The sequence below is a fragment of the Urocitellus parryii genome, chromosome 1 (genome assembly GCF_045843805.1).
Source record: "Urocitellus parryii isolate mUroPar1 chromosome 1, mUroPar1.hap1, whole genome shotgun sequence".
Taxonomy (NCBI): domain Eukaryota; kingdom Metazoa; phylum Chordata; class Mammalia; order Rodentia; family Sciuridae; genus Urocitellus; species Urocitellus parryii.
Window position 1 is genome coordinate 24,207,814 of NC_135531.1, and position 21,568 is coordinate 24,229,381.

Consider the following 21,568-nt stretch of genomic DNA (forward strand, 5'->3'; position numbering starts at 1 on the left):
TATCCTTCTAGCTACTTCTATTCTATAATCATAAGCACTTGATACATTATTGCCTCTGCTTCCACTGGTTCAGCTTCCTGGTTCAGTCTCTGAAAGTTTTAATGAGCCTACGACCTGGTGTGTGAGGGGTTATATGCTCCACCCACTGCAGTGATGGGGTCCTCTTTGTTAGTTGGTCCTATCTGCTAGTCAGCTCTAAAATGTCATCTTAGTTTTTAAGTTCCTGCTTTCTTGGATCACTCCTGGTACCAACTACAACATATTGGGGTCTCTAGAAGCAGATGCTAAGATGGTTTTGGAATGCAGGATGTCTGTAGGAATAATGAACCCTATGAAAGGAAGAGGGTGTAAGGATTGGACAGAAGGATTAGCTGAACTATGAGTAAGGCCCAACAAAACCCCAGTCAACCTGGGGGTAATCTGTGGAGTGAATATTGCCCAGTAGAATTGGGCTAAAATGGTGGAGCTCTTATACCTCTTCCAAGCTCAGTACCCGATGCTGGGGGACAAGACTCTGCACTGGGGAGAGATCCAGAAGGACCCAACAGCTGGAAGCTGTCTGTGTTCACACTTTGCACAACTGAGCAGTGAGTTCTTCCCTGAAAAGGCTGGGTGACACATCCCTATCTATCACAGCATACCCATTGATTCCAGTGTTGCTTTTTTTCCCCCCTCCATTTCAGTTTTCCTTTTTCCATGTTAAGCGTCATGCATGTTTTATTTCACCACCTCTTATAATTTTTTTATTTTTGCCTTGCAATTTATTTCTTTCACTGTTCTTATTTCCTATTAAAACTCACTGCTCTGATTTCTGAGATTAATTTTCCTGCTTTTTACAATTTATTTGTAAGTTTAGCCAGAGGTGATTTTGTGTTGTTTAACAAGTGAAAAGAAGATGATGTTAGGATTTTATATCTAAAAAGATCCTTAAGTCCTGTGGTCTGCATACCTGTCTAGTATATAATAATAGACATTGTGGCTATAAGGGGAACAATATCACTCAGGTGTTTCACCAGTTTGGTACTGCATGTCAGAAGTATGATATAGCTTGGTCTGTGGCTTCCTAATCTTGACCCAGGGATTTCCAGGAGACAGGGCCCTCTCAGCACAGATGCAGCTTTCATAAAGCTTAGAACGATTGCTTAAATGAGTAGCCTAAACTTCCTTAAGTTGAAGGAACCACTTGGTAACTGATCCAGGATGAATATAGGTACAAGAAAGGGTAGAGACCCTGCTGATCAGTTGGTCATCTGTCTCCCTGACTGTCTGGCTTTCTCAAGAGTATTACCAGAATAAGCTGCCTGAGTATTAGATGCTGCCTAAGTTTTGTCTTTGATGTGATTTCAACTGAAGGGGAGAAGTAACTTGGGGAAGATGGTTAACAAGATCACCTGGGAGTCCTGAATATGATTTTTTGGAGATGAGGATGATATTCTTATAAGCAAGTGAGTCATGATATCCCGATTCATGGGAGGATCAACAGAGTAAATGGGAACCAGCTTTGATCAAGAAATTGATTAAAATCCCAGCTCCTCAGGAGGCTGAGGCCGCAAGATTGCAAGGTCAAGGCTAGCCTGGACAACATAGTCTTTAAAAAAAAAAAATAAAAGAGAGAGAGAGATTGGTAAATTGAACGAAGCCCTGTGGAATGCTCCATAGTGGGTCTAATTTTTTTAATTTTGTTTTTTGACCTGTTGCTGCCATCTCCATGCACTTTGTGTCTCTGTTGCGGAAATTGCCATCAGGAAAGATCTGCCAAAATTATTCTTAAGACAACTCTGGTTTTTGGAGCAAGGATGGTCTGGATGCCAGGGGGCATCTCTGGCTTGAAGAGCTGACCAGTGGGTGATGTGTCTCCAGCCCCTACTGTGCAAGAGGAGTTGCTGGTGCTGAAGGTCTTGCCATCATGATGCATATCAAGAAGTCTAAGGAAAAGCTGATCTGCAGAGAGTTCCTCAGTTGTTGTCTGCCAGCAGAATTAGAAGAACATCTCCTGTTGGATCCCGGAACTAATGCCTCTAGCAAAGTCCTTAGAATCACCAAAACATCACTGCAAACTCCACATTGCCTTTCCTGTCCCTCTTTGGACTCCTGCTGGGACAGCCTGTCTTCTCATGGGGTATTACCCACTCAGTATGATGTCTATGAGGCACTGCTGGCCCACTAGCAGCACACCCAAGTTGTCCAGGCTTACCTTAGACTTGCATCACTTCATCTGGCCATCCAGGAAGCTTGTGAGCTAGGGAGTGATGGTGCCAAGTGTGCTGGACTACCATTGGCTGCACCACAGACAGTACCAGTCACCACTGGGCACACAGTTGAGAAAACAGTTGCCACCTCCACATCTGGCATGGATGAGGAAGAACACACCCAAACACCACAGTCTGCAAAGAGGCCTGCCCCTTTCAAAGCCTGCTCAAAGACTGATGCAGGCACCCAGGGCAAAAGGCACTGCCTGGCTGTACTGTATGTACCTGGCAGGATGTGGTCTGCAACTCATGGAAATACAACAGCTTGGCCACTCTCTCCAAAGATTGTAAGACCCATTACTGCAAAACTCTGTTAAACTTATGAAGCATGACCAGATGTGGCACAACTGGTGAGCAGACTTGTGCTGTTTCTGCACAGACTTGTGCTGTTTCTGCTGCAATGGCTGTGGCCTGGCAAGTGGCACACCCCAGCATGAACCCCCTTATGTTAGGGGATGAAAATGACTGACATAAAGGTGAAGAAAGAAGAGCTACTAAAGCATTTAGGCAATGCTCCAGTGGGTTTATGAAGCCTTCATCCCCATAGCACAGGGATACCTGTGAGAGAGCCCTGAACAGGCCACTGTGGGCAAGTGCTTTACAGTTGGCCAAACATCTTTTCTGGTGGTGCAGCCTCTGAATTTAATCAAGCTCCTCAGGTCCTTACCACCTGGGAAACACCAAGACACACCATCCAATAAAGTTTTCAAAGCAATAGCAGCCTGTCCTGCAGTGTACCACTCTCCCAGGCCTTTGTAGGCTCATGGCCCAGTCTAGCTATTTGCACTGTGGGTAAAGTGACATCTATTGGCACTTATGTCAAAGATGGCTCCCAAATTGCCTCATCTCCAGCAAGCCTCATGAGTTCCTCCAGACCCTCCTCGACGCTGACTTGACCTACTCCCCCACCTACCCGGACAGAAGAGCACCTAAGGCAAAATGTCTAGACCCCAGCACACGGGGGGGGGGGGGGGGGGTGCCTGCCCCCGGTGTGCTGGGGTCTAGCCATTTTGCCTTAGGTGTCTCCATAGGCAACAATTGCCTGTTTACTGAACTCATATTTTGGTGGCTCAGAAGCCCATAGTTTGTGGCCTTATTGGACACTGGATCTCCGATCACTAGTCTATGGTAAAGGGGTTGAAAACTGGTTGGCGTGCTCATTTCATTCATCTCGTTAGCATTAAATTGAATTCTGTTCTTTCTGAGAGGGAATGCACATAAAACATCTTTTGACAGTGTGAGTCTGAAAATATAGTTCATTTTTAAGTAAGAATGTTTTCTGACTTACTTGAAAGCTCTATTTTTGTTCTTTTTCTTAGGCCATCAAACCCTGCCGCCCCATGACCAACAATGCTGGCAGACTTTTCCACTATCGGATCACAGTCTCCCCTCCTACAAACTTTTTAGTAAGTTCCTAATAAAATCAAATTGTATATAATTTAGTATGTAAATAGATTAAAATGTGAGTATACTAAGTTACTGATTCAGTTCTTAAATGTTCTTTCTTTTAAAAATATTTTTATGTTGATAAAATTGATCTTTATCATAATGGAAGTTTATTTCAGCTCCTCACCACTGTACTACTGTATACTTTTTCATTTGTATTATTGATGCTACATAATAACCAAATTCATAATGGCCAATGAATTATGGAGCTGTTAGTTGAAGCAGTGGTGTGGGAAGAATGAAAACATTTCCGTATCTTTTAACTATTAGTGAATAGCTTATTTATTGTCTTGTGATCCAAACAAGAAAATCTATTGTATATATATGACAATAATAATGGCACCTAATATTTTTGAACATGTACTATGTTCTTGGCACCATTCTAAGTGTTTAGCATGTTTTCACTTAATTCTCACAATATACCTGTTCAAGTATATGTCCATTATCCACGTGGGGCATGGGTTTTATAGGTGAGGTTAAATAATTTGCTTGAGATTTCTCAGGTATCAAGTGGCAGGTGGTTATTTGAATCTAGGAATTGAGCTACAGTACTGGTACTTATATACTATTCTGTTATACTGTAGTGCCTCATAGAATGAAATTTATTTATTCTCATCAAGAGATTTCTATTTCAGAATTGGAATATTCAAAATTATATATTTTAATAATTTCATTGATAGTCATACATCATAAAATTCACCCATTTAAAGTATATGATTCATGATTTTTAATAAAAATCATCTTCACGATCTTAACTTGAGAACATTTTCCTCATCTTAAAAGAAACCTTGTGCCCATTAGTAGTCATTTCTTTCTTATCCTCAGCCTTAGGTAGAGAGGATATTTTCTGTGCCTGTGGAGTTGCCTGTGTTGTATTTTTTATGTAAACATGTGGTCTTTTGTGTCTGACTTTTTTCATGTAGCATAATTAATTATTTTCAACAAAATGCCTATGTTGCAGGATGTGCCAGTACTACATTCCCTTTTTTTTTTTTTTTTTTTTTTTTTTTGTGGTGTTGGGAATCAAACCCAGGGCCTCATGCATACGAGGCAAGCACTCTGTCACTGAGCTATGCCCCAGCCCCCTATTTAATTCCTTTTTATGGCCAAATGATATTCCCTTACATTATGTATGTGTGTGTTTATAAAATAGATACACCATATTTGTCCATTCATCAGTTGATGGACATTCAGGTCATCTCTACTGTTTGCTATTATGGTTGTAAACATTTGTGTACAGTGTTTGTATGTGTTTTGATTTCCTTTGGGTGTAGACCTACAACTGAAATTTCTGGTTCATATGATAACTCAATGTTTAATATTCTGAGGAACTGCCAAACTGTTGAGTTACTCAAATAGAATGCAACAGTAATATTGGCAAAATGAATAATGTGTATTTGGATATTCTTTGATTGATCCTTCTTAAGTTCTTAATATATATATATAATTTTTTAAAAAATGATACTTATAGCCTACCTTATAACACATTCTTATGTGTCTATTATGTTACCAACCTTGATAGTTTGCTCCATATATAACATTTAAGATTAAATATATGCTGAGCATGGTGGCACATGACTGTAACCTCCGCGGCTTAGGAGGCTGAGGCAGGAAGACTGCAAGTTCAAAGATAGTTTTAGTAACTTAGGCCCTAAGCAACTTAGCAAGACCCTGTCTCTACATAAAATATAAAAAGGACTGGGGATTCGTTGAGCATTCCAGGGTTCAATCCCTGGTATGAAAAAAGAAGAAGAAGAAGAATGTCATAAGAAAGAAAGTCTCATGTTTAGATCAATATTTGTATCATCTAATTCAGTTTTTGGGTAATTAAGGTCTTTGAAATTGTATGGGAATTGATATATTGCATGTTTGGTGGGTTGGCCTCTCCTTGGAGAAGCTGGGATGGAGCTATGAACTTTGGCACTTTGAAGGCTTTAAGAGCCTTTTAGGCAGCTCTAGTCTTTACATATTAATGCCGAGTCTCTTTTTGATTTTTATGTTTGAGTGAGCTGTGTAATTATCTTGTTCCATATTAGAACTTCTGTTAGTTCAGAAATATAGTTCAGTAAGAGTAGTGTTGTGGGATTAAATGAAACTAGTTCCTAGAAAACTATGTAACCCTTGTTTTTTTTTTCTTTTTCTAAAAATTTTTTTAGTTATAGATGGACACAATATCTTTATTTTATTTTTATGTGGTGTTGAGGATCGAACCCAGTGCCTCGAGCATGCTAGGCAAGCACTTTACCACTGAGCCACAACCCTAGCCCCTCTTTTTTTCTTTATGACACCGATAATTGGCATCATTGTCTCAGGACATAAATACTGTACTTAATACCTGAAGCCAGAGAAATCCACCACACAGAGAATTCCATTTAAAATTAACTTTTGTATAAAGTTTGGAAAAATGATAGGCACGCACAAAGTTATCTTCATTTTTGCTCTTGGTTACTCTGTGTCCTGATGGATATCTTCACATGCAAATTGTGGTTTGTTTAAACTGTGTTTTGTGTTTCTGTTTACTTTTAGACTGACAGGCCAACTGTTATAGAATATGATGATCATGAGTATATCTTTGAAGGATTTTCTATGTTTGCGCATGCCCCTCTGACCAATGTAAGTATGTGCTGTTCTACTCCCTTTCTCTTTTCTCCACCTCCTTCCCTTTTCCTTGTCTTTCCTTCATTTTTTTTTTTTTTTCAAAAGTCAGAGTAGATTTCCCTTCTTCTGACTCCTAAGAACATTTACTGTGCATCCTGCTGCATGAGCTGCAGGAAATCTGTAGCAGAGTGTCAGGTAGAAGTGTGACATCTGTGCTAATGAGTCACACATTGGGTCCACATTAAATGGTGTAGGTAAACATGTGTCATTTTGAGAAAATAACATTTTGAGAGTGTGAAAGATTGAAAAAGGAAGATAAACTGTGGAATAATGTGTTAAAACTATTTTGGGTTGGTTGTCCTTCACAGAAAGTTGGAAAGTTTTGAGGAGAAACCACTATGTCTCTGGGTGAAGGAAAGAGAAACAGCTTGTTAGCTGGAGCCTGATTAACTTCATACAGTTTTTTGCTTTCAAACCTCAGGAATATGTCTTTTGTAAGAGTCTTGGTCTGACATAAGGCTTTAGGATATTTACACAGATATTATGAATATTTTGCTGGTAATCAGTTCAATTATGAGTATCTGTGAGTCCAGAATCTCTGTTTCAAAGCTGTCAATCTTGGAATTGCCTCATGTATTACTCCATATTCCAATTGGGTGTAGAGTAAATCAGGAGGCACCTGTGCAGGAGAGGAGGCACCTGTGCAGGAGAGGAGGCACAGCCGTGTGCTTTCCCTAGGTCTGGCTCTGGTAGAACTTACTGGATTATAATTATGGTGTGGCTACATCAAAATAGAGTGCTCTTTAATCCTTTCTGGCTTGGTTTCATGAAATGATATCTATGGTTAGAAAATTATTTTAGTACTGTTTATTTAAGACATGGAATTCTTTTCCATCGAAGACTAAGACCCAAATCTTGGCCTTACCTTGGCTTCTTTTTCACTTCATAAGTAGATGTAATTCCAAGTAGTGATTTAAAACAAATTGTTTTCCTAATGAGATTTCTCTTTTATTCCGTAGTATGTTTTATCCTAGAGAATTTTCTTTGATAATGTTTATCCTCTAAATGTAAAATATAAAAAGCATGTGATGTTCCACATTACATCTACCTCCCGGTGGACCATCTGTTCACCAATATAGAAAAGGGACCATTCTTACACAGCCTTTATGGTACTGGGCAGTTTTTGAATTTTAGTGATTCCCATGCTTTGTGTGTCTGTACTAGGCACTCAAACCTTTGTTATACTAAAGCCTGCAACCTTAGAGATATAAAGGGTTTTGGAAGTCATTAAGCCCACCACCCCTCATGTAATGCCTTTTCATGTAATGCCACCAGAGCTTGCAAATGCAAATAATTTAGTTAGCATGAAAATAATCTATCTGGCTGGGGTCATAGCTCAGCAGTAGTGTGCTTGCCTAGCAAGTGCAAGGCCCTGGGTTCGATCCTCAGCACAACATAAAAATAAATAAATAAAATAAAGGTATTGTGTCCAACTACAACTAAAAAAAACAAAACAAATATTTTTTTAAAAAGAAAATAAACTATCATCTTTTTTTCTTAATTCTTTAGAGATGATATAGAGCTCATTTTGACTTTTAGGGTCACCTTGAAGAAGAAAAGCAGTGTGGCTTCAGAGAGACCAGGGTTTAAATGTTAATGAATTCCACCTACTAGCTGTGTGATTTGATACTGCAGTCTTTATAAGCCTTTGTTTTCTCATCTGGAAGATAGGGGCATTAGTTATAGCAGTCTCTTCAGATTTTGTGAAAAATAAAGCGAGATGACACATAGAAAGTGTTCACCAGGGTGTTTGATACATAATAAATATTGGCACCTCTTGTTTTAGAAAATATGTCAGACAGCTGGGTTTGAATCTTGTAATTCTTTTATTTTTGACCTTGGTCGAGTGATTCATTGAGCTTTATTAATGTGGCTATGCTTGGGATTTTAGTTAGAATCCAACATACTGTATTAAAAATAGAGTTTGTTTTTTAGTTCTGTTTTAGGTTCACATCAAAAACATAACTTTTAAAAGTCTCCCAGCACAAGGTTTGACAATTAATGCTAAATTAATCCCTGTTGTTGCTATTGTTATAAAATAAAAGATAAAACCTCAACATATATTATATATGAATGTCTTAAAACTTGAGAACTGTGTAGTGAGGCGCCCCATCATTTATGCTGGAGATGATAAAATAAGTTGAGTTTTAAACTGAGTGTTCTATAGTCTGTAGGAATTAGAGCCATTAAAGGCCTTTTGGATTTGAAATAGTCTCCGAAGAAAAAGAATTTTTAAATCATTTTACTGATCTGATTCATTTTCGTATAGAGAAAGCAAGAAGGGCATGCCTGTAATAGTAACTATAGAGTCTCCACCAAAGCTGGTTCTGACAAGTTCTCTTAAGGTCTCCAAGCCTTGATGGCTAAGCATATAGCGTCTGGGAAAATTTTATCCTTTTATGCAATACATTTACTATTACTTAGAATACCTGATGGCATTAAGGGCTTTAACAATAAGTATCGTTATATAATATAATACATAAGTTTTTATAACTTTACTTACTGTATAGAAGATTCTTTCATTTGCAGAAGAACAGGAAAACTTCTTGATCATTTCCCTCCCACCTTAGTTGGTTTTCCATTTCTAGTGACCTCATTGACCCCTAGATTTGGTCATTCATTGTATGGAAGTAGTAGTGTTAGAATGTAGGGGTTTAGGGAGGGTGTTTTCTTCCCAGGATGAGTTAGGAGTTAGTATCATTCAACATATGATATTCTTCACTTTTAAGTTCAAGCCTATTTTAAGAAGTGCTAGTAGCAATGTATGTGATTGGAGGGTATAGGTTGGGAGCTGTTTTGGTGATCTTGCCAGTAACAGTTTCTCTGATGACCAATGTGTGTCTTGGGAGATTAGGGTAGATAAGGAGATGCTGCTTCTCCAAGTTTGTGTGTCTCAGGAGGGCTTTGGTGGTATGGATAGAAGCTCAAAAGAAAATCAAATGTGTAAAAGAAAGAGTTTTTTAAACAAAATCTTCAGAAGTGATTTGAGGTGAAATTCCATGAGGAGAGGACTATGCTTGCAAATGTTATCTGCTGAGTGCTTTTGCACATGATAGGAAGGAGTGAAGTTGGCACATTTTTGCTGTCTTTTGTGTAGGAGTGCTTGCTCTTTTCTCTGCAGCTGACTTTCTTGCTTAGCAATTCCACCCACAGTTCTTTCTTCCATGCATACTCTGACCCCCAGGGACTTTGTGCTTCCAGCTGTGGTGGGTAGCTCTGTTCCTTTTTTGAGTTTCAGATGGCCTATTGGATGCCCTTGTGATGTTCCTTAGGTCCCTCAGCCTTCCTGAAAGGGAACTCTTCATCCTCCCTGCACACTGAGTTTGATATGCTCAGGAGATATTTTCTTGAATATCTGCTTTTGTATTAATGCTATTGTGACCTTCCTGTTCGCTCTTAAGTCAAAAACCTAGAAGTTGTCCTCTGTTCTTTCTTCTCTCTCACTCCCATGTTGTTGTGTGGATCAGTAACATCTTCTAATATGTTTAAAAATGTTCCCCTCCTTTTCAGTATTTCCTTCATTTAGCTCTGGCCTGTTGCTTTGGATTCCAGTCTGGTCCTCTGGTCTTTGTTCCCTCTGAGCCATTTCCACAGTTTCCATAGTGGCCCATATGAAATGTAAAGTATGATAGTCTTTTACTTGACTGTACTTGAAAGTACTTGAGTAATTTCTTGTGCCACATAGCCACAGGCCTTGGCCTTAATATGATTTGTGGGCAGCATAATGAAGTTAATCTTTTTTCAAGAATCACCTGACTTTTCTCTGTGCACTTTATTCTCAAATGACGAAGTTTTTCGGTCTTGCTAGAAGCTAAATTGTTGTGCTGCCTCAACTTTATTTTTCTGGATGGCCCAGGAATTTCCTCCTTATCTTTGAAAACATAACCTTATTGGTTCTCTTGTATTTATTTTTATTTTGCTTGCTTTTTATAATTGCAGCTGTAAGTTACATTTTTATCATATAAATTATATTTGTTCATGTGCCTTTCTTTCTCTTTTGGATCCTTACCTTTTAGGGCAGGAACTGTGGCCTGCCTTAAGTTATAATTATAAGCCTGGCATAGTTGTTTACAAAAAATAGTTTTATATTGTTTGCGAACAACTACGTTAAATCATGTAAAAATTTGTAATTCTGAAATATTTTTATACAATTGGAGGAATAAAGCAGAACTTAAAAAATAATAGTGGCCTTAGCATGTTGCTTTGATTAGTTGAGGATTCAGTATCACCAGGAGGTTGAAAATGAATCTCTTATTCAAGTTAATTATGAATTTCACACAATCACTATCTAAAAAGAAAAAGAACACCTAAGAAGTAAAACTTGATTTCTGAGATTTCCAGTAGGTGGCGATATAAGGCTATTTTTCTTACCATCTATTTTGCTGTTACAATTAAAATTTGTTTCTTTTTGATTGCTATGGTTTATATAAGCGGTTCCATAGTCTTATGCATAGATTGAGTAGTCAGAAAAACCCACTTAACACCTCTGTAGGGCCTCTGGGTCTATTATTTTCCCCAGCTAGCCAGCCAAGCCACTGCATTAACCTCTTTTCCTCCTTTTGTCATTCTTTCATTCATTCAAAAATATCTTTACAGAAAGCTGTTGTGTCTGGGTGCTAGGCTGGATCCTGTTGGTACATTGGTAGAATAAGACAAATAGATTTATTTCATGCTGAGCCTTCCTTTATTTTTGCATAAACACTGAATATTAGAACAAGTAATGAGAGGTGTGTACTCTGGCTAACAGCTGCAGTCTAGTGCAAGAAGTCCTAATTTACCAGTATCTGGTATCTTAGGCAGGGTATCCATGACTCTCTGCCTTAGTTTCCTCTGTTGTACGATGGGAATAATAATCAGACCTATCTGGGGATGCTCTGATGGTTATATGAGTCCATACTACAAAACATAAGAATGGTACCTGGCCCAATAAATTCTAGCCATTATTATTTTTATTCTATACTTGCTGTTTTTGCTCAAGAGCCAGATAGGCAGCATGAATTGTATGCTCTTCAATGAGCTATGCATCCTTAACTGATAAGTCTTCAGTCGGCCATACCTAATCTCATGAAGAACTGAAGATTCTGAAAGATTTTTTAAAAACCTGAGAGGACAAAGTTTATGATTGTGGTTTTATTCTTTAGAGGTGATATGTTTGGTTTTAATGGGTTCTTATCAATTTGTGCTACTGTTGGTGCTGCTCATACTATTAATTAAACACCGACATCATACAGGTTTCCTACAGATGCCTGGCCAGCTGAGTTCTTGACATTAAAATCCAGTAGTTGTGGACAAACTTCATGTGCAGTGTTAGTAGCGAAAATGAGGGCGAAACCTTCTTATTTGTTTGATGGCCTCTGGGTCAGGTAGCAGACACATTCTGTGCCATATTATCCTACCGGGAAATATTGGGGAACTGAACCTCTCTTCTCATTGCAGATTCCACTGTGTAAAGTAATTAGATTCAACATAGACTATACGATTCATTTCATTGAAGAGATGATGCCTGAGGTAAGTGAAAAGCTTGTTTAACAGTTTGTTGTAGTTCTTTTGTTTATTCCACATTTAAAAAAAAAAAAAAAAAAAAAAAGGCCTTGGTCAGCTCTGGCTTTTTGCCAGAGGAGGTCCTTAAAATACCATGATCACTGTCAAAATGGTCACCGAAATGTAGCTCTGATATCAAGGTTAAAATTTGGGTCATTTTTAAACTCATTGACCTTTTTTTGAACCTGCTTCTGCTTGTGTCGCATCTGCTGGTAGTAACTTTGCATCTGTTTCTAGTTTATTTTGTGTAGGGGACAGATTTTGGTTACTGGCCATTATCAGAGAGGAAATTGGAATAGTGAAACTGAATCTGATAGCTGTTAGAATAATCTTATTCATTATCTCCAATGACAAGATCAATGCTTAGCTCATTTTTCTTTCCATATATTTACATATCTTTCCTAATTGTTTTTCATTGCGGATGCTCAGCAGCAGATTTATCTAAATATATGCAAGAAATTTAAAATTCCAAAGCAAGATTAATGCGAATCACAGAATGATTCATTGCCTGATCTTGAATTTAGTGGTGTCAACAAATCACACTAAGAAATAACAACTAGACAGCTAACAAGCTTGTGCACTTAACGTTGTTTTGGAGCTAGGGTCGGTTTCCAGAGCCCCTGGCTCTTCTTAAAACTTGTTTAACAGTGGAGCTCTGTCATGGGCAGGGACCTCCAACGGGAAATTAATGGGCATGACATGCATGTTTAGTTAGCACCTATTTTATTCTGGGAAAGTCCTGTTTATTCTGCCTGCTACTTGAAAAGAATTAAAGAGAAGGGCATGTCCCTTCATTCTCCAAAAAGCCTTTTTGCTTCCTTTTAGATCTTAAGGTCATAAGCCTTCATTTGCTGTTGTAAAAGTTTATGACTTCTAATATCATCTCATGCGGGGTGATTTATGAATCCTGAACAAAGAAAGTAGTAGAAAGAATTAGTAAACAAGTCTTACTTGCAAATATATCATCTGTTTAGCTTATTTACAGGAGAAATTTTGGTACAAAGTTTTGTGGTTTTTTTTTTTTCAATAGTATTTGAGGTTGAACTCAGGCCTTGCATATGCTAGGCAAGTGGTTTACCACCGAGCTACATCCCCAGTCATTTTTAATTTTACTTTGAGTCAGAGTTCTCACTAGTTGCCTAGGCTAGCCTTGAATTTGAGATCTTCCTGCCTCAGCCTTCTGAGTGTCACTGGGATAACAAAGTTTTGTAGTTTTTCTTAGCTTTTAATTTGTTTTTGCTAAGAGTTTGAAGTTTTTTGGAACAGGACTACTGCTTTTTGGTAGCATGGTAACAGTGATCCTGATTGTGTTGGATGGAGCGAGGAGGCTCCGTGATGAACAAGCCAATCAGCGCCTGAAGATATGTGTGTAATTTGAGTTAATAAAACATCCCCAGGAGGTTCTGATCTGTTTTATAATTGGATTTGAAAACTGTGATATGAGATTTGACTTTAAATTTTGTATCATTTTATTTCTGTACTGTAAGGCTGGGTTGACATTTTTGTAGAAATCCTAATGTCATTATTTTCTCCTTCACTTCTATCTGAAACCAGTGAGCTGTTGTAAGATAGAGGCCAAATATTTTAGGAAATTGTTTTTAAGTATAGTTTCAACAGACACTTTTCTAAGATCCTTGGCTAGAAAATGATGAATCTTTAGTTATTATATATTTACAAATCTATCATGATTTGACTTTGGTTTATTTTTCAGAATTTTTGTGTGAAAGGGCTGGAACTCTTTTCACTGTTTCTATTCAGAGATATTTTGGAATTATATGACTGGAATCTCAAAGGTAATTACAGAATTTAAAGAAAAAAGTAATGCTTATAGAAGAACATTATATGTGAAAAATGCATGAAAATTGGGGGGCAGATAGTTGAAATTCTTATTTTTGAAATACCCATAGAAAAGTGTATTATTCATAGGAACACTTGCTATCACTTGACATGACTAAGTTTTTTACTTCTTAGTAATTTGATGGGGCATGTTATTAGCCAAGAAGTTGGTAACAGTTATTATGAGTAACTACCTTGATTTATGTGCATTAGGGAAAATCTCATGAGTTAATATTTTAAATCTACTGAACTGTGCTCTTATCAACTTCTATGATGACACTGTAACAGAGAACTTCAGTTATTAACACACACAAGATGCAGAGTGATCTAATAGATTAAAAAACTTGATGATAGTAGTTTACTCTTTTGAAAATGTCTGTATTACACTAAATATTTACTTATTTAAAGCAGTGTATTCATGAGTGGTTTTTCAAACCAGTTTTCAAATGAATGAATTGAATTTGAAAGGCTTTTTAAACCACATGTATTGATGAATGGCTTCTCAAACCAATAGCATTTCAATTTTTTAGTGTATTAATTAAAATGAGAAGAAAATGACATGCAAATTTATTATATCGTGCTCTAGTTGAGTTATAAGAAAAACTTGAATTTTTGAATTTCAAAATTAACTTTACATATTTGCTCTCCAGAGCTCTCATTTGTCCCCTTGACTTTCCATATCCTGCTCCTTGTGATTCTTACTGGTTGCTGTGGCAGTTCCAGATGATTGATTAAGCTATTGAAGAATGGGGGGAGTAGGAGTGTTGTGTCCCCACTTCTGGTGGTATTTTTGGTTGCCATAAACCAAAAAAATTCTTAGGAATTAGGATGCAGTGTTTGCTTTCTAAATTGTTTGATTTCTTTTCTCTTTCCTTTCCACTTGTTTGCTTTAGGTCCTTTGTTTGAAGACAGTCCTCCCTGCTGCCCAAGATTTCATTTCATGCCACGTTTTGTAAGATTTCTTCCAGGTAAAATCATTTGACTTGTCAGTGACTTGGTGAAATAGTGCATATGAAATTAAGCCTACCATTCTCCTTTTAATCTTTAGGGGTAACTTTCCCACCTTGGACACTATTCATGTATCCACTTTTCAGGTTGCACGTGAATTGTAAAATTTTACATGCTGATTTACACTCTTGAATAATTTATTGCAGCCCCAAATTAGATGAGCAATGGAAGAACTGATTTGTAAATTTTGAAAAATCTACTTGATAAAATATCATGCAAGCGTTAAAATTAACAGAAAATACATGTGGCTTCAAAAATGCGTGTAGCTAATTGGAAAAAAAATTGGTATAAAATTTTATATACAATATGACGTTAACTTCTAAAATGACTGCAATACTAGTTTTGCTAAGGTGGTAGAATTATAGGTGTTTTTTTTTCCTATTTTAAACACAATTTTAAGTATTTTATGTTTAAAAAAAGTGGTAATTCTCCCCACTAAACTAAAATATATAAGTAAATATATGAGTTAAAATAATTTTTAAAGAAGTCCAGCTGTAAGATATTGGCAGTATATTTAGTATTTTAAAAATGCTTTGATTTTTAATGAAATCTTTTAGATGCTTTCTTGTTCACAAAACCTTTTCCTTTGAGGTTCCTGCCACCCTGTTCCCACTCTTTTCTCTATGATTTCCTAGTCAATGACCTGCTTTGTCAAATGAGTGAAACCTGCTTACAGTTTTCTGCTCATAGCAAAATCCTTTTACTAATCCAGTAAACTCAGGGGTGATTAATCACTGAGCCTCATCCCCAGCCCACTCCCCCCCGACTTTTAAAAAAAATTGTTATTTTTGAGATAGGGTTTTGCTAAGTTGCTTAGGGTCTCTCTTAAGTTGCTGATACTGCCTTTGAACTTGCAATCCTTCTGCCTCAGCCTCCTGAACTGCTGGGATTATAGGCATGTGCCACCACTCCCAGCCACTGTATTATTTTTTGACTCTTTATGGTGATGATTGTCACAACTCAGCCACCTCTTCCCCAGATGAAAACTTGGTCTGGGCCATGTCCATGTGAATGTATCCCTGGAATCTGATGCCAGTGTCTCACTTGCTGTGATGTAGTGTACTTCTGGCCTGTCATGCCTTTGTTCCTTAACTTCTGCTTGACTCTTCCCTTCCTTGTGCACAGCCCCCTTTCTGTGCTTTCTTGACCAAGTCCTGTGCTCCTTGATCTGTCCTCTTTCACTCAGTCGTTGTTCTACCACCATGTCCACGTAAGTATCATCAAGCCAACCACTTGCCTTTTCTTCTACATGTGGACCACTCAATGATACTAGAGAAAACAAATACAGTGACTGCTGTAGATCTGTGTTCTGCAGTCTTGACTGGGGAGTTTTTCTTCATCTGCCCAATTATCCACAATAGCAGTTTTGGACTTCAGTCCTCAGTCATGCTTTCCTCCTCATGCCTCTGGTCCTCCTGGTAGCAGGAGTTCTGGCACTCCTCATGCTTCAGAAATCTCCTTGGAGCCTGTCATACAGTCTTCACCAGTGCAGACTTCGTGATTCATTCACAGGCCAGCTTTGCTTCAGTGCCAGAACCCCTCCACCTGTCCCCATTGCAGCTTCTGATACCTGTCCCCATTGCAGCTTCTGATGCCAAAGCCAGCCTCCCAAAGAACAATCCAGATGGCCTGTGGCAGTGCTGACTGGACTCTTGACTTTGTTTTTCTTCTAGGCTCTTTTTTCCTCTTACCTTTGGTTTCCCTTGGTTGGTTTTGTATTTTGTCTGCTCAGTCTAGTTTAGACTTCCTGCAAGAGTTAGAGGAGAGGGCGCTCTTTGCTCAGTTCTGTCACGCACAGTGACTTCTTTTTATTTTAATATTTTTAGTAATGTTTGTTTTGCTTAGAATATGCACTCAGAAGCTTTTCTCCTTTTTATATCTGGTTTCATTTCATCAAGATGTCCTTTTTTTCTTTTCAAGTGAATATGTCTTTGATTTCATAATGGAGTTTTAGCAATAAACTTATTAGAAAGGGTGTTAGAGGAGGTTGTTGAAAAGCCTTTCCTTTTTGTATCTATATGCCTCTAAGGCATTTTATGACCAAACAAATCTCTAAGAAAAAGTGGGCAGTTTTAAAATGATCTTACAGAAAAATCTTGTGTCAGGTATTTACTTTATGGGATTTCAACTCACAAAATGTTTCTCATAACTATGTAGGGATAACATTTAGTCTGTCATAAGGAAAAAGTCTATTGATTTATTTTTAAACAGGATTTACTGTTTTATTAGATTTCCCTTTGAAAATAAATGTTTTAAAAAAACCCTGAAGGATAGGGAAAAATACCTAATGTATAAAATGCATTTGATATTGGATGGCAAATTATGGTTGATTTGTTTTTCATGATATCATTTCATTAGGGCCAGGGATATAATTGTGGTAGAGCTCTTGCCTACTGCATGTGAGGCCCTGGGTTCAACCCAACACTGCAAAAAAATGAAATGACTTTGTTAAGCATCTTGTGTGGCGCATGTCTCTGTGTGTATAATTCTGGGGACACAGTACCACCTAGCTGCATCCCCAGCCCATTTTAATTTTATTTTGAGACAGTGTCTTGCTAAGTTGCTGAGGGTTTTGCCAAGTTTCTGAGGTTGCCCTTGAACTTAGAATCTTCCTGAATTGGCCACCTAGGTTGCCAGGATTAAAGGCATGTGCCTGTAAACATGCCCAACAATCGAAACATTTTTTAAAAGAGTGCATTAAAGTTAGGGATGTAGCTCAGTAGTAGGCCACTTCCTTAGTGTGTGCAAGGCCCTAGAGTCTATTCATAGTACTGGAAAAATACAAAATAATCTCCCCCCCACACACACACAAATCACATAAAATTTTTTTTCTGTGTGTAAAATTTTCACATGGTTGTCATCATACTAGTATATGATTTGCATTTTATTTTTTAATAATTCATTGAGCAGATGGATGTTTTTAAAGATTATGTTAGTGCCAAGTTTCTTGTCAAACGAATCACATTAGTTTATGCTGCCATGAAAAATGTGTTATTACTCTTTTTAACATTTTAGGCCCATTCGTCCTTCTTTCCTCATTCCTTTCTTCCCCTAAAAATTTCAGCAGTGAGCTTTGTGAAGCAGAAGAGTGAACCTTGTCTATTTCTTGTTTTACCAATGCTGACATAATTCTTGGCAGGTAGCAGGGAGTGTATATACTTGTATACTATCATTCATAATAGTGCTTTATTTAAATATTAGTGTTTTGGTTACTGATGAATGTGCTTTTCAGATATTCTTTGGTATCGTATCTCTCTCTCTCTCTCTCTCTCTCTCTCTCTCTCTCTTTCTCTTTTAAAGAGAACCTTTGATAGAACTAAAACAAAAATACTGAAAAATCCACACAAATATAGGCCTTAGTGATTTTTCAAAGTGAATATGACCATGTGCTTTGTACCCAGATCAAGTACCAGCATCCAGGAACCCTCTCTGAATCCAGTTGCTGCCCAGATTCAGTGGAAAACACTATTCTGTCTTGAAAACCTGTTAGTTTAACCTTTTTTTTTTTAATTATAAAAAACTAGAATTATTTATTCTCTCTTTTTTTTTTTTTTCCTCTGGTAGTGAGGATTGAACCTAGGGATATTTTGCCATTGAGCGACATCCTCAGCTCCAGCTCTTCTTGTTTTTCATTTTGAAATAGGGTCTTGCTGATTTGCTTAGGGGTTAACTAAGTTATTGAGGCTGGCTTCAAATTTGCAGTCCTCCTCCCTGAGCCACTGGAATTCCCAGGTCACTGGAATTACATGTGTGTGGCACTGTGTCCGGCTGGCTTTGTTTCCATTTAGTGTTTAATGTGTTTTAGAGCTGTCTGTTGTTGGCTCATTCTCATTGCTGTATAGTTTTATATGGTATGACTAAATTGAAATAAGCCTATTTATGATGAATGAATATTTGGGTCTTTTCAGATTTTGTATTTGTGTGTGTGTATATATATATATACACACACACACATTCTTTTATATTTATATTTATAAATAGCATATGAACATTCACTAAATACCTGTACATGTCTTTTTGTGAGATTATGTATATATGTTTTTCTATAACATATATGCCTAGCAATGGAAACTGTAGCTCTCATATTAAGCTTTATAATTACTTTTGAACAGTTTTCAAAAATGATTGTAGCATTTACCTTCCTACTAGCAGTATATGAAAATTCGTGTTGTTTCACATTTTCTCCAATACTGGGCATCCTTCTTTCTTTTTTTCTCTCTTACTCTCTTTCTCCTTTCTTTTGCTGAGGATCAACACAGGGTCTCATGTATGCTAAACACACACTTTACCACAGAGCTGCATCAGCAGCCCTTTCTTTTTCAGATTAGCTGTTCCAATGGGTATTCAGAAATATCACATTATGATTTTTTATTATTTTAATTATATATTTAATTGGAATTTATTGTGGTATATTTAACATTATGGTTTTATTTTTGCCTTTGATGACTAATGAATTGATACACCATTTTATGTATGTATTTAGACTGTTGACTGTTTAGATTCTCTATAGATTAGACAGACTATTGACTATTTTTATTGACTATGTTGACTATTAGATATTGTCTTTTTAAAGTGCCTGTTCAAGTCTTTTGCTCATTTTTCTATTGGACAATATTTACCTTTTTCTCATTGATTGGTAGATGATAAAAATATATACTATATATAAGTTCTGTGTGTGTGTGTGTGTGTGTGTATGTGTGTGTATATATATATATCTTCTTTGTAGATTGCTTTTTGATTGTCTTAATGGTGATTTTTATATATATATTTTAGTTGTAGTTGGACACGATACCTTTATTTTATTTATTTATTTTTATGTGGTGCTTAGGATCAAACCCAGTGCCTGGCACGTGCTAGGCAAGCGCTCTATCACTGAGCCACAACTCCAGCCCTTAATGGTGATTTTTTTTTTTTTATTGGTTGTTCAAAACGTTACAGAGCTCATGATATATCATCTTTCATACATTTGACTCAATTGGGTTTTGAACTCCCATTTTTACCCCAAATACAGATTGCAGAATCACATCGGTTACATACTCACATTTTTACCTAATGGCATATTAGTGACTGTTGTATTCTGCTACCTTTCCTATCCCCTACTATCCCCCCTCCCCTCCCCTCCCCTCCCATCTTCCCTCTCTACCTCCTCTGCTGTTGTTCAATTTTCTCCCTTTTTTTCCCCCTCCCCCTTGCCCCTCATAACCTCTTATAATTTTGTGTATCATTGAAGGTCTCCTACCATTTCCATATGCTTTCCCTTCTCTCTCCCTTTCTCTCCCCCCATTCGTCTTGTTTACTGTTAGTCTTTTCCTCATGCTCTTCCTTCCTGTTCTGTTCTTAGTGGCTCTCTTTATATCAAAGAAGACATTTAGCATTTGTTTTTTAGGGCTTGGCTAGCTTCACTTAGCATAGTCTGCTCTAATGCCATCCGTTTCCCTGTAAATTCTATGATTTTGTCATTTCTTAGTGCTGCATAATACTCCATTGTGTATAGATGCCACATTTTTTTTATCCATTCATCTATTGAAGGGCATCTAGGTTGGTTCCACAGTCTAGCTATTGTGAATTGTGCCGCTATAATCATTGATGTGGCCGTATCCCTATAGTGCGCTCTTTTAAGGTCCTCAGGGAATAGTCCGAGAAGGGCGATAGCTGGGTCAAATGGTGGATCCATTCCCAGCTTTCCCAGGAATCTCCATGCTGCTTTCCAAATTGGCCTCACCATTTTGTAGTCCCACCAGCAGTGTACAAGTGTACCCTTTTCCCCACATCCTTGCCAATACTTATTGTTGTTTGACTTCATAATGGTTGCCAATCTTACTGGAGTGAGATGGTATCTTAGGGTGGTTTTGATTTGCATTTCTCTGAGTGCTACAGATGGTGAGCATTTTTTCATGTACTTATTGATTGCTTGTATGTCCTCCTCTGAGAAGTGTCTGTTCAGGTCCTTGGCCCATTTGTTGATTGGATTATTTGTTATCTTATTGTTTAATTTTTTGAGTTCTTTGTACATTCTGGATATTAGGGCTCTATCTGAGGTGTGAGGGGTAAAAATTTGTTCCCAGGATGTAGGCTCTCTATTTACCTCTTTTATTGTTTCTCTTGCTGAGAAAAAAACTTTTTAGTTTAAGTAAGTTCCATTTGTTTATTCTTGTTATTAACTCTTGGGCTTGGGCTATTAAGGAATTTGGAGCCCGACCCCACAATATGTAGATTGTAGCCAACTTTTTCTTCTATCAGACGCAGTGTCTCTGATTTGATATCTAGCTCCTTGATCCATTTTGAGTTAACTTTTGTGGCTGGCGAGAGAAAGGGATTCAATTTCATTTTGTTGCATATGGATTTCCAATTTTCCCAGCACCATTTGTTGAAGATGCTATCCTTCCTCCATTGCATGTTTTTAGCCCCTCTATCAAATATAAGGTAGTTGTAACTTTGTGTATTAGTCTCTGTGTCCTCTATTCTGTACCATTGGTCCACCTGCCTGTTTTGGTACCAGTACCATGCTGTTTTTGTTACTATTGCTTTGTAGTACAGTTTGAACTCAGGTATCGCTATACCTCCAGATTCACACTTCCTGCTTAGAATTGCTTTTGCTATTCTGGGTCTTTTGTTTTTCCATATGAATTTCATGATTGCTTTATCTGTTTCTACAAGAAATGCCATTGGGATTTTGATTGGCATCGCATTAAACCTGTAGAGAACTTTGGGTAATATTGCCATTTTGATGATGTTAGTTCTGCCTATCCATGAACAGGGTACATTTTTCCATCTTCTGAGATCTTCTTCTATCTCTCTCTTTAGGGTTCTGTAGTTTTCATTGTATAAAT

At 37.5% G+C, this 21,568-nt stretch overlaps 1 protein-coding gene across 4 annotated transcripts in view; it reads left to right on the plus strand.

The window, feature by feature from the left end:
• Drosha (drosha ribonuclease III) overlaps positions 1-21,568 on the plus strand; it is a 123,025-nt gene that overhangs the window by 29,412 nt on the left and 72,045 nt on the right. For all 4 annotated transcript variants that reach the window (XM_026390143.2, XM_026390144.2, XM_026390146.2 and 1 more), the window contains 5 exons: positions 3,569-3,655; positions 6,222-6,308; positions 11,790-11,861; positions 13,606-13,687; positions 14,624-14,698. In XM_026390143.2, the coding sequence (XP_026245928.1) occupies positions 3,569-3,655; positions 6,222-6,308; positions 11,790-11,861; positions 13,606-13,687; positions 14,624-14,698 (403 nt within the window). The remainder of the gene's footprint in view (positions 1-3,568; positions 3,656-6,221; positions 6,309-11,789; positions 11,862-13,605; positions 13,688-14,623; positions 14,699-21,568) is intronic.